At 34.6% G+C, this 12,709-nt stretch overlaps 1 protein-coding gene across 1 annotated transcript in view; it reads left to right on the top strand.

Annotated features, from left to right (window-relative positions):
• Snx1 (sorting nexin 1) overlaps positions 1–12,709 on the top strand; it is a 171,643-nt gene that overhangs the window by 35,329 nt on the left and 123,605 nt on the right. The window contains exon 4 of the mRNA XM_090393610.1: positions 5,363–5,606. Within this exon, the coding sequence (XP_090249736.1) occupies positions 5,363–5,606 (244 nt within the window). The remainder of the gene's footprint in view (positions 1–5,362; positions 5,607–12,709) is intronic.

Genomic DNA, 12,709 nt, shown 5'->3' with positions numbered 1-12,709 from the left:
GGTTCTCCATTTGGGATATTTTTTTTTTCCCATGTTTTTGCCTGTTTTCATTGTCCTTGTTTTTTTTTTATTCTCGATTTTCATACCACATTTATTACAACAGTCATTCTGTTTAGTCAGGTAATCTTGCAGACTTGTACAAGATTTATTTAGAATGTATAGCATCATACGAAAGCATATCGAAGAAAGTTTCTACCAAATAAATTGGCAGATGCCACAAAAGAATACAGAGAAAATGTAAGAGCTAAACAAAAGTCATGGGAAGACTTTGAGGATATAGAAGGTAAATATCAGGAAGGTAGCAAAATATTTTGGAGGCTATTGAAAAAGCTTAGAAATGGAGAGCGGAGTACTGTAAAAGGAATCGGATGATAAAGATGATATGAAAACTGAAGATAAAAATATATCTAGAGTAATTACTTTGAAAGATTGTTAAATGACACAAGCAGTATCAGTATAGTGGTAGAAAACACTCAACAGAATGCTATCAGGAATACATATCCATTGATAAAGTACAAATAGTCATCAAAAACCAGAAATGTGGAAAGACAGCTAGAGTAAACGATATTCTCCCAGAAAATTTCAAATATGGAGGTATAAAAGTTTTACAGTGTCTGCACTGCATAATTCAGAAGGTCTGATCAGATCGTTGAATTTCAGGTGATTGAAGTAGAGCTCTCATAGTACCCAATCTATAAAAAAAGGGAATAAAGCTGAATGTGAGAATTACAGAAGAATTCCTGTATTAAGTGTTCCAGGTAAGAGTCATGTAAGCACACTTGAAAAAAAAGGCTGGAAATTTGGAAGAGAATTAAGAGAAGAACAAGCTGGATTCAGACTAAATGGAGGTTGTCAAATTCAGATTTTCACTTTAATAAGAGAGAAATTAGCCAAAGCACCAAACTAGCAATATACAAGACAATGTTCAAACCAGTTTTAAGTTATGGATCTGAGAGTTGAGTTAGAAATAAAACACTTTGAACAAAATCAGATCATGATTAGTTCTTAAAAAATTAAAGGGGTGAACAGATAGCAAGCAACCTTGGTGGAATCATATTAAAAATGAAGACATTATGAAGGAGTAGTTTGACATTGTTTGCATTTAAGAATTTGTGAGCAGTACTAATCCGAGGTGGTATGGTTACTTAAACAGAATGAGAGGAAAGGTTATCAGAATAGGTGTTTGATGCTGAGATGGGATTGCAGCAGAAAGACTGAGAAGAAGACCAAGATCTCTAGGTGGATTGATTCAGTCAGAATTGCCTTAGATGAATGAAATGTTAGATGCTACAGTATATCAGGACTGACAAGTAATGGACTAATTATGAGGAAAACCATAAGAGACTATAGTAATGATTTTAACTTAATTCTTAGTACTGTCATGGTATCCTGGACCCCCCCCACTTGAGTGTACATATCATGAAATTGATAAAATAAAAAAGCTACTTGAAGTAGAAAACTGAGATTAATATCTCTAATTGTAAATCAGGTTTAATACCACTTTCCTTCATTCATTATCCATGTAGATAATGAATAACAAAGGATGATGTACACACTGTTGTCTCACACTTATCATTGTATACCTAATTTAACATCAAACCATCCTCCCTGTACCTCCTTCAGTTCTAATTGCTGACTCATAATCCAAAGACTAAATATGGCCTGATATAATGTCACATTTACACCATAAATGTGACATTAATTCTGTTGACCCTGAATCCAGCTTGTTCTCCATCAAATTTCCTTTCCATAATGCTTCTTAGCCATTTCTCAAGTATGCTTGCTTAAATCTTACTTGGAACACTTTGTGAGAATTACAGAGGAATTTCTCTACTTTCAGCTTTATTCCTTTTTTTTTTTTTTTAATATATGGGTACTATGAGAGGTCTACTTCAATCTGGAAATTCAACCCTCTGACCAGGCTTTCTGAATTATGCAGTGCAGCCACCGTAAAATTTGCATACCTCCATATTTGAGCATTCTTATCAAGTTTAATCTACTTCAACTATCTCACATTTCAAGTTTTTGATGCCTTTTTCTACTTCAAGTATTGATATGCCTTCTTGATTGCATGCCTGTTGAGTGTTTTCTACGACCATGCTGTCACTGCTTCTTTCATTTAGCAATCCTTCAAAGTAATTACTCTATACATCAGGGATATGTTTATCCTCCAGTTTTCATGTCAACTTTGTCATCTCAGATTCTTTTTACAGTACTCTTTCCTCCATTTCTAAACTTTTTCAATAGCTTCTAGAATATTTTGCCACCTTTCTGATATTTATTTTCTATGTTCTTGCCAAGGTCTTTCCATGGTTTTTGTTTAGCTAGTTTTGCACTGTTTCACTATCTTACTTTTTTTTTTTTTAAATTTTCCTCTGTTTTCTCTAAGAGGACAAGCTGACTTATTTCCCAGGAATTTTTAATTTGCTTTCCTCTCTTCCTTGATTGCCTCTTTAACTTTCTGAATCTACCACGGAATTCTGATTTTTTTATATTGCCTCTCTGACTTGAATCGATGTTTTTTTATTTTTCTTCTTAAAAGCAATTTAAGATTATTATCCTTGTATTTAGTTTTGAATACTACAGCTACTCCTTTTCCCTGATTTATTTCCTGAATATACCATTTTGTATTTGTTGCTTAGAAAGATCTCACCTGTTTTTTGCTTCTTTGTTTCATTGATGCTTTTCACATTGATATTATTATTCTTGAACTGTTGTATGCAGCAAATACAACAGAATCCAAACATGAACTATTGTGGCAGTGAACTGAAATGATCTACATAGAATGCAGTTTTTACTCCAAAGCTTCTGAATAATGGTCTGAAATATTAAAATACCTTCAACAGTGCAATGGGAAATATGGCATCTCACACCAAGTTTTGACTCCTCTCATAAAACGTGGGGTGCATGCAGATGCTAGTAGCACACACACAGCATCACTACCATCAAGTTAATATGTAATACATCTACTGTTAGTCTTTTATAAATATTTCACAATATGTTTGTTACCTGCTTGTAGCTGAACTCTTTTTTTTTATTTACTATTATCTCCTGATGAAGTTAACCATAGTTATTTCACGAAACTAGTTGATTGAACAGATTGGTAGTAAAAATATTTCTTATACATACTGGGTTGGGGTTAGGCACCAGGAGCCCCCCCCTAGTAATTCAATAAAAAGCTTAGAAAGATGGGAAAAAGGAACTTAAATTACAGATAAACCCAGAAAAAACAACTGAGCATCTTCTCCAGTGAAAAAAATCCAGAAAAAACAGACACAATTACAACCCTCAAATCAATATATGTAATACCAAAATAGACAAGACAGTCTCCAAAATACTTAGGCCTAACCCTAGACACTGATAGCAACTCATATTACAAATCTATCTAATATTTAATATATAAAGCTCTTAAAAAGCTTAATATCATCAAAAGGCTTTGTGGAACAAAGTGGGGTGCAAAACCGAAGACACTCAAAACTACATATACAACACTCATATGCCCCACTATGGAATATGCCTCATCAATCTGGGCTTTAGTTTCTGCTAGCTCAAAAGAAAAATTGGACAGAGTACAATCAAGAGCAGCAAAAATTATAGGTGCAGTCTCACCCTCAAATAATTTAAAAGCTCAAAAAGAGTGTGGGCTTCACATACTAGAAGACAGAAGAAAACTCTCCACAGTTAAATTCACTAACAGGATCACATCTCGCTCAGGACTTTCGATGCCTGGACAAGAAAATCTAGACTAAAGAGATCGTCATCACATCCTTTTTAGAAAACAAATTGACTTAGGGCACCTATCCATTGAAATAAACAAAGAGCCATTCTTTTTCACTATTCTACCAAAAAACACAATGATAAACTTAAATCTCCTCGAATCTTGTTCAAAAAAGGATTCACAGCAAAAAAAAAAAAAAAGGACTTGACACTATACATCACTTAAATAATCCAAACTATGTCATTACCTCCACTGATAGATCATCTGATGAAGCATTCTCAATCCAAGGAGGTTCGGGGGGGGGGGGTCTAACTCTACCTGGAGGTGAGGAAATGCAAATCAAAACCACAGCTGGCAAAATAGCTTCAAACTTCATTTGTGAATTAACAGCCATACAAACAGCTTTCAAATTCTCTCTCTCAAATCCAGTAATAAACATTTACAGAAGGAATAACCATCTACAGCAACACACGATCTGCATTTGAGGCATTAAAAAATGGAAAAACAAAACTCACACAGGAAATTCATGAACTACTAACAACATTAAATTTGAAAAACAAGAACTGCACACTGCAATGGATACCAGCCCATGTAAATATTGAAGGCAATGAAAGAGCAGACAGACTAGTCAAAGAAGCAAGATACTTACCTCAAAATTTAGACCTGCTATCACTAACTTATGCTAACTCTCTCGCCAAAATAAGATTGGTAAAACAAACTATCAAGAAGAAGAATAAAATCAGTGAAATTAGTGAAACTAGAGAAATAACCACAATCATCACCAGACTAAGGACGGAACATTTTAAAGGCATAAAAATTCAGCCAGACGGTATTAGGAGCTATGAAACATGCAAAAACTATCCAGGAGTTGACCTAACACCTGTCCATATTTATTCTTGTCCAGCAATTGCTGCTGCTCTACAGAAAATTTGCAGTAACCCTAGAAGAAAAGCTCTACTCCACCAAAGTTCAAGAGATTGCAGAAGCAGTTCTACAGATTCACGGTCATATCTAGAAGCTCTTCAATGGACTCGACAACAACATTCCCTCTCTCCTACTGAAATTGCTAGCTTATTCTAGTGTGTTCAGCATCCAGGCACCAGACATCTTAACAGAGACTGAAAGTGTTTTAGAAGGAATAGTATTTGTATTCTCTTTGTATGATATGTGGAGGTCTGCCCTTACCCTCCATTATCTAGTTTTCATCCTTGACTGACCCTTTCAAAAGATTATATCCCTAAGCAAAATTACCAAATTAAAAGTTGAAACCAGTGGCCTGTTAATGGAAGTTTTTTTATGAATCCCATTCACAAGATTGTAAGCCAATATATAGTGCATTAGTATTATAGATTGGTTATGAATTAATAGTAAAATTTGGAAATTATGTTTGACTGGCTCAACATGCAACTCTTTCACGCTAATTCAAGCTTCCAAAGCAGAGTGGTGGCCTTGTACCATTCACTGGAAATCGTCTATAATACTGACATTTACATCAAATATCAGATTCGATCATAGTCTCTTGCTGGGAGATGTTATCCACCTGGAAAACCGGGGTGAATGGATATTATATATCACTGAAGAGAATAATTTAAAATTATATAAATTATTTAATTAAATATAAATGATGTTTGAATTTAATTACAGGTAGATGAAGAAGGTGATCAGTATTTGACAATTATTGTGACTAGTCCTTCAAAAGTTGGAGACGGTATGGGTGCTTATGTTGTTTATAAAGTTAACACTAAGACTAATCTACCATATTTTAAAAAGAAGAATTTTAATGTATCCAGAAGATTTAGTGACTTCTTAGGATTGCATGACAAACTTGTTGAAAAGCATCTACATTTGGGAAGGATAGTGCCCCCTGCTCCAGAAAAAAGTGTTATTGGTAAGTTTCTAAGACTAATTAAATTAGTTCTTAGTTAATCTTTATGTTTAAACATTAATATTTGTTGTCATGAAACTCCTCCGACACATACGCGTTAGCAAGATATATGGCCCTGAATGGCTTGGATCATCCATCTAGTGGGCTTGCATTGGTCACTGGTGTTTCAGGTAGTCTTGTTCCCCATGGTCCATGGTCAGGGTCCAAGGTTTTCTTTAATACCAATATGGCATCTTAGTTTGTCCTGTCATCCTCTCATTTAAAAGTGCATTTATTACTTTTTGGTTAGTGGGCATCCATGTGTGTCTATGGTGGAGCTCTGACATTGAATACTCTTAAGTATGAATCTATCTCACATTCACCAGGGGCTTTTACAAGGTCCCAACCATGTTTAGAAAACTATGGAAACAGCAAATGATGGAAAACGTTTACGCTGATGTAAACCCACACTGTGATACTAATTAGGGGAGAAGGTTGTTGAATTCTTGCTTGCTTGACAACTTCACAACACAATGAATAATATCTAGGTACCAGGGGCGAATATTCCGGGTGTGCTAGGTGTGTGGTGCTCATCCAAGAAATATCTGTATCACTGATATTATATTTTTGCATTTATTCTTGTTAAAGACTCCCCTAATTGTTTGCAGGCTTTGCGTGATTCCTAAAATTAAACACAATATACTAATGTTTCATTGCCCTTTTCATGAGGATAATGAAGCATTAGTGCTTCATGAAGAAGGCACTTTTCGATACATAAACATTGCGTCACATTCATGTTAATAGCCTGGGTATGCTTTCAAAATGCATATACACCTTTGTGCCCTTTGAAAATATGTAAAGAGGGCGCAGCTGGTCAAATTCTTAGCGTCATAGTATTTTTAAATCGCTGAGAAGGTGTGGCTAGATGAGCTAACATTTTGAGCTCACCCAGCACCTAGTCTCTGTGATTGGTTATTGTGTCAACCAATCCAATCGAACATTGTCACTTGTCATGAGTTGAGCACTTTTTGTATGATGGCTGTATTACAAACAGCTGTTACACATGTTTTCTGGAACTGAAAATTTGAAAGTGGTTGTTTAGGAGAAAAAAACCGAAATGTTTCTCTTGCTATGCAGTATAGTATCTGTTGAGGTTGCAAAGTTTTTTAACGGTATACAGGCATTTTTATTCTAGTCTTCGGAAACGTTGTTGATCTACAAAAAAATACCAGCAGATGTGAGATTGATAAGACAGACAAACTGCTGATACTAAAAAAAACAACTAAGGAATGTAGGATTTCTGATAATGATTGGATGTTATGTACTCTAAGTCTCAGTAAACAAAAGAAAATTATTGGAAAACGGAGCGAAATATACACAAACCAGAGAAATACACATAACATGGGCAACAAATTTTACGAAATGATTGGCTGCTCCATCAAACCATATTTATTCCTGCAATATTCTCTCTCTCTTTCTTTGTTTTTTTTTTTAATTATGCCATCATAAATGCACTTATTCATGTCTAGACTTTATAGGCTCATGCTATTCGCTCTACCCAACAACTTATAGGACACACATATCACAAATGTTAATTATTAATAATTCGTTTAGCATTAATGAAAGTATTTCTACTCACACTTATTCTTTTTTATTCTTACATGTCTTATAAATGATGGTTCACATATTTTCATCTTTGAGTATTTCAAATATACCAACCAAATATAGCATTCTCCTTCATTGTTGTTTTCTAATAAATCCTGAAACAAACAGATTGTTCTCCCACTGCAGAAGTATTCAAAGTCATCCTGCAATTAATTGCATTGAACCAATTAAAATTAGCTCTGATGCGCTATACACTCTGAAAACTTTCATACATAGATAAAAATGCAATCATACGGTCATGTGCTTCCACGGGGGGGGGACAACGGAGAACTCTCTCACCGGGATCGAGTAAAAAACTCCACTAATTATAATCGTAAAAGTGATCGAGATATGTAACCTTACACCCTCGACCATGGGATGCTTTTTCTGTCTTAAAATTTTATTATGGGTTGGTCTGTTTTGGCCTACAGCCGGGTAGCCATAGAACACATGTTTTATTGCAGCAATACAGCACATGTTCCTGTTTTTGGTGCATCTTTTTCTGATTTGTGAACAGCGACCAGAGTTCATTTGCTCTCTGTCTAGTGAATCACTGAGTGAAGTGTGAATTGTAAATTTATAGTGAATCAAATTTAAACAGAAAAATGCATTTTTAAAACATAAGTGTATGTAATTTAATATTATTAGTTTTATGATTTTTTTTTACTTTTAAACTGAAATAATTTGATTTAGGATTTTGGGATTAATTGGTTGATTTTTAATAAAATATGCCGGTCAATTTTTTTATATATGAAATTGTGCTAAATCCTGTATTAATTCCGGTTACTTTTTTTTCTCAAGAATTAAATATTAAAATCGACGTAAAATGAAAATAATGTATTTATAGTTTACATCGACAAATAGTTAAATAAAAAAAAATGCTAAAAGACTTTTATTGATGTAATTATTTAATTATATCAATAAACGGATGGATGAAATCACAGAATTTCATCCATCCTTTCACCCCTCTTAATTGCCATAGCCACATTTTCTATCATCCCTCCAGGCAAACACACCTCTGGCATCCTATCTTGCACACCAGAGTTCATCGAGTCTCCATACATCACACCTCTAACCACTCTGTTCCTTGATTGCTTGCCTGCATCCCTCACTCTCTCTCTCTCCTCTAACCCTTTCTCTGTGTGTTCCTCTACTTACCTGGTGTTCTTGCATCACTCTGTCCCTGGTTCCAGCACTCCCTCGCATTCTTCTCATTTCCTCTTTCTGACTGTTTTCATTCTCCCCTCTATCATTCCCATAACTCTCTCTCATTCCTCTTGTACTGCTTCTATTCTCTCCTCTTCTAACATTCCCATACCTCTCTATCATTCTCTCTCTCCTACTGTTCTCTCTTCTAGCATTCCCATACCTCTCTCTCCTTCTCTCTCTCTCTCTCTCTCTCTCTCCCCCCCCCTACTGTTTCCATTCTCTCCTCTTCTAGCATTACCATACCTCTATCTCATTCCCTCTCTCCTACTGTTTCTATTCTCTACTAGCATTCCCATACCTCTCTCTCTCTCTCCTATTGTTTCCATTCTCTCCTCTCATTCCAAAAACTCTCTCTCCCTCCTACTCTGATTCTCCTTGCATTTATCTCTTCCATTCTCCTAATCTCATCTTTCATACTTCTCATCTCATTCACAAGACATTCCACCTCCTCTTTCAGCTCATCTATCTCTCTCTGCAAGTCAGTCACTCTTAATTGAAATTCATTCTCCCAAACAACACCACCTCCGAAACTTTCAATCACTCATGCCTTCCACACTATCGACTATTATTTTCTCATTCATATTTTTTTTTCTTCATTCTCTCCTATCACACTACTAATCATCATCATCATCATCAAATTCCTGACATTTACCCTCAAGGGGTGTACAGGATATGATAGTACTACATGAAAAATTTACATCATTACTAACTTCCTACCTACAATTTTCTCCCAAATCAATCTGTTACCTATCAAAGCTACAACATTGTCAGACTTATATTTATATATCAATCTTCTAAGGCACTTTTTACCATCTCAATCCACCTATATCTTGGTCTTCCTCTGGGTCTTTTTCCTGCCAACCTGGCAGAGAACACTTATTTGACTAATCTTTCCTTGCCCATTCTGTTTAAGAGACAATATCACCTGAGATAAGCTCTGCTAACGCATTCCTGGATGCTGACAATGTCAAGTTCTTTCCTAATATCCTCGTTTTTAATATGATATTGCCATTTATGCCATCTGTTCACGCCCCTAATCTTTATCAGGATTCTCATATCTGCGGTCTCTAGTCTTTTGTCAAGTGTTTTACTTCTGACCCAGCTATCAGATCCATAAGTTAAAATTGGTTTGAACACTGTCTTGTATACAGCTAATTTAATACTTTGACTAATTTCTCTTATTCCATATAAATTTATTCAGTTGACTTCCTACCATATCAGCTTTTGATTCTATTGTCTATTTCCATATTTAATTTACCATCTTCACTAAAAATCGTGCCTAAGTAACTGAAATGTTTTACTTGTTCTATAGGTTCTCCATTCACAATGTAGCTGATATTTTCAATGATTCTGCCTATTTTCATTGTCTTTGTCTTTTTATTGCTGACCTTCATACCATATTTATTACAACAGCTATTCAATTTAGTCAGAGAATCTTGTAGACTTGTAGTGGATTTATTTAGAAGTATAACATCATCCGCATAAAGCAAAGAGCCGACATTAACATCTCCAATTCTGATATCATGTTTAATACTATTTTCCTTCATAATGTGATCCATATAGATAATGAATAACAGAGGGGATAATGTACATCCTTGTCTCACACCAGATTTAACATTAAACCATCTTCCTGTACTTCCTTCAATTCTAACTGCTGACTTACAACTCAAATAAAGACTAAGTATTGCTTGATATAATGCCCCATTGACAGCATATAACTGCAGCGTATTGAACAGCTTCTCTCTTGGCACCTTGTCATATGTGCCTTTTCCAAATCGACAAAACTTAAATACAGATCTTTGTTATATTCCCATGCTTTCTCGACTATTTGTCGTAAAGTGAAGATCTGATCCTGACAGCCTCTATTTGGCCTGAATCCAGCTTGTTCTTCACCAAGCTTTTCTTCCACAATTCTTCTCAACCGTTTCTCAAGTATACTTGCATAGATCTTGCCAGGAACACTCAGTAGGGAAATACCTCTGTAATTCTCACATGCAGTTTTATTTCCCTTTTTATATATGGGTACTATGAGAGCTCTACTCCAATCATCGGGAATTCGTCTCTCTGTCCAGGCCTCCTGAACTATGCAGTGCAGCCACTGTAAGACTCTTATACCACCATACTTCACACTATACCACCATACTTCACACAAAAGAATTCACACTATACACTTTTTATAAAAGTTTTTTTAACAACAGCTAAAATCCAGAGCCGTGTGCTTCAGCAACCCTTGCGCCCTCTCATATATATTTGCATATATCTTACCAGGAACACTCAGTAAAGAAATACCTGTGTAATTCTCACATTCAGTTTTATTTCCCATTTTTATATGGGTACTATGAGAGCTCTACTCCAGGCCTTCTGCACTATACAGTGCAGCCACTGTAAGACTTTTATACCTTCATACTTGAGCACTTCTGGCCGAATATCATCTACTCCTGCGGCCTTTCCACATTTCAGGCTTTTGATAGCTTTTTCTACTTCAAGTATGTATTCCTGACTGCATGCCTGGTTAGTTTTTTTGCCACTGTGTTATCACTGCTTGTTTCATTTAGCAATTTTTTGAAGTAATTACTCCATACTTCAAGGATATCCTTTTCTCCGGTTTTCATGTGAATGAAAAGTGCCTTAGATGATAGTAATATAAGATCTGATAATGTTGGAGTCTTGATAAGTAACAGACTGATTTGAAGGAAAATTGTAGACAGGAAGTTAGTAATGATGTAAATTTTTCATATAGTACTATCATATCCTGTAAACCCCTTGAGGGTACATAGCAGGAATTTGATGATGATGATGAGCAACGAACCAGATTTTTAAATCATCCAGTGAGATTAGCAAGTTCCTCTTATTCATTTTATTGATGAATTTGCTGCTATTAAATTTATTAAAGTAAAAGTTTGTTAGTTTGTCTGGTTTTTGTCAGTGTAAATTAATTATAAATTTGTTTTGTATGACAGTTTATTTTTTTTTTCCCACTGTTATATTTTGTTTATTATTAGGGATGTGCTGAATTTGCTTTGTATTTGGGTGATTCGGTGTGTTTTATCAAATATTCAGATTCATCTGAATCAGTGCAAATATTTGGTAATTGGCTGGGTGAAGCAGAAAAATTTGTTGCATGAGTCATAACAAATGAACCATTCTGGAAAAGTCTCCTCTTATTTTGTGCAACCACACACAAAGGCTTGTTTGCAATAAGAACTTTCATTGCTGTTCTTAATTTAGTTCATACTATTATTTTTACATGACACCTGCAAGGAGTCCAAGGACTCATTGTGGGAGGGCACTCTATTCTGCTACACACATCTCACCATCTCCTCTACCACTTAGTTCTCCAACCACACATGTTGTTTATATTATGTAACATTACAATTTATTTTAAATTAATGAAAAATAGTAGTTTTGGCCATAAATAACCAAAAGCAATATTTGGAAGTTCTAAGATTTATTTGCAGATTTGAAATGTACAAAATATAAAATATGCAAACAAAATATCTGGATGATACAGAAGAAAAGGAAGTACACACCTATGTATAATAAAAATGTAAGAATAGCAGTGAATTAGTAAAACTAAACAATGAAATTTAAAATCAAACCACACACACACACACACACACACACACACACACACACACATGAGGTTGGGGGCTGAAGTTCTCATAAACAACTAGAACAATAATATTAAAGCAGCTGTGATATAACCACAAAAAAGAAAGAAAACATATCTTAAAACCCTTTAACTCCCATGTTTCATCAAATTATGATTTGTTCTTTTCTTTTAGGATATATAAGAAGTTGCTGTAATATAATTTTTTGTTCTAGGTGTTTATCAGAACTTTTCAGCTCCCCCTCCCCTTGTGTATGTGTTAGATTTTGTAGTTTGATATTTTAGTTTCATTGTTTAGTTTTACAAATTCATTGCTACTTACATTTTTGCATGATTTATCATAGGTGTGTGTACTTCCTTTTTTCTGTATTACCCAGATATTTTGTTTGCATATTTTTGATTTCACATTCAAATTTTAAATGTGAAACTTACTTCCAAATATTGCTTTTTTTTTTATATCCAAAACTGCTATTTTTCAATAATTTAAAACAAATTGTAATACTGCATAATATAAACAATTTTATAATTCATATTTATAATTGAATAATCTAGAAAAAAAAAAAAGATGTAGATTACAAATAGGCAAAATCTTTACATGGTTGAAATGAATGCAGTGAATAGCAAGGCATCCTTCAAAATGAGGAGTTTCAAGGCTAATGAGTAA

Source organism: Typopeltis vanoorti, chromosome 6 (genome assembly GCF_054136105.1).
Source record: "Typopeltis vanoorti isolate ZY-2024b chromosome 6, IOZ_Tvanoo_1.0, whole genome shotgun sequence".
In the NCBI taxonomy this organism is placed as follows: Eukaryota; Metazoa; Arthropoda; class Arachnida; order Uropygi; family Thelyphonidae; genus Typopeltis; species Typopeltis vanoorti.
This window is presented reverse-complemented; position numbering and strand designations above follow the sequence as displayed.